The 746-nt window shown below is 42.4% G+C and overlaps 1 protein-coding gene across 1 annotated transcript in view; it reads left to right on the top strand.

The window, feature by feature from the left end:
• Nucleotides 1-319: 319 nt before the first annotated feature.
• Nucleotides 320-746, top strand: part of LOC106011295 (multiple coagulation factor deficiency protein 2 homolog) — a 1,619-nt gene continuing 1,192 nt past the window's right edge. The window contains exon 1 of the mRNA XM_013080434.1: nucleotides 320-396. Within this exon, the coding sequence (XP_012935888.1) occupies nucleotides 332-396 (65 nt within the window). The 5' untranslated portion in view covers nucleotides 320-331. The remainder of the gene's footprint in view (nucleotides 397-746) is intronic.

Here is a 746-nt window from a genome sequence, read left to right as displayed (position 1 = left end):
CTTTGTTTTGAAATAAAACAGTTTTTTCCTTCTCCTGTAAAATTTACCTCGCTGGGGTTAGCCGGTTTTATCACAAGGCCGACGATTTACTGTGTGTAATCATTTCGCAGAAAACAGAGAAACATGAATTCATTTCGCATTCCAATCTATCTGATCGTCCGTCCACTTCTTTTTCTCACTTATCCCCATTCTCGCCACTTCCTGTTTCTCCTATGCTCCTTTTTGTCATCATCATCATCATCATCATCATCATCATCATCATCATCATCATCATCATCATCATCATCATCATCATCGTCGTCGTCGTTCTCCTAGGCATCTGAAGCAACACATGCAAGGACAGATCAACACGGATAAGTCCATGTCACCTGCTGAAATGGAGTTCCATTATTTTAGGTGAGATAGACAACTCTCTCTCTCTCTCTCTCTCTCTCTCTCTCTCTCTCTCTCTCTCTCTCTCTCTCTCTCTCGCTCTCTCTCTCTCTCGATATATCTCTCGCTCTCTCTCTGTCTTTCTATCTCTCTATATCTCTTTATATCTCTCTCTATATCTCTCTATCCCTCTCTCTATCTATCTATCTTCGTTTTACCCCTCTGTCTCTTTTTTCTGTCTGTCTGTCTGTCTGTCTGTCTGATTGTCTGTCTGTCTGTCTGTCTGTCTGATTGTCTGTCTGATTGTCTGTCTGTCTGTCTGTCTGTCTGTCTGTCTGTCTGTCTGTCTGTCTGTCTGTCTCTCTCTCTCTCTC

Source organism: Aplysia californica, unplaced genomic scaffold (genome assembly GCF_000002075.1).
Source record: "Aplysia californica isolate F4 #8 unplaced genomic scaffold, AplCal3.0 scaffold00086, whole genome shotgun sequence".
Taxonomy (NCBI): Eukaryota; Metazoa; Mollusca; class Gastropoda; order Aplysiida; family Aplysiidae; genus Aplysia; species Aplysia californica.
The sequence above is the reverse complement of the archived record's forward strand: the minus strand, read 5'-3'. Positions and strand labels throughout refer to the sequence as shown.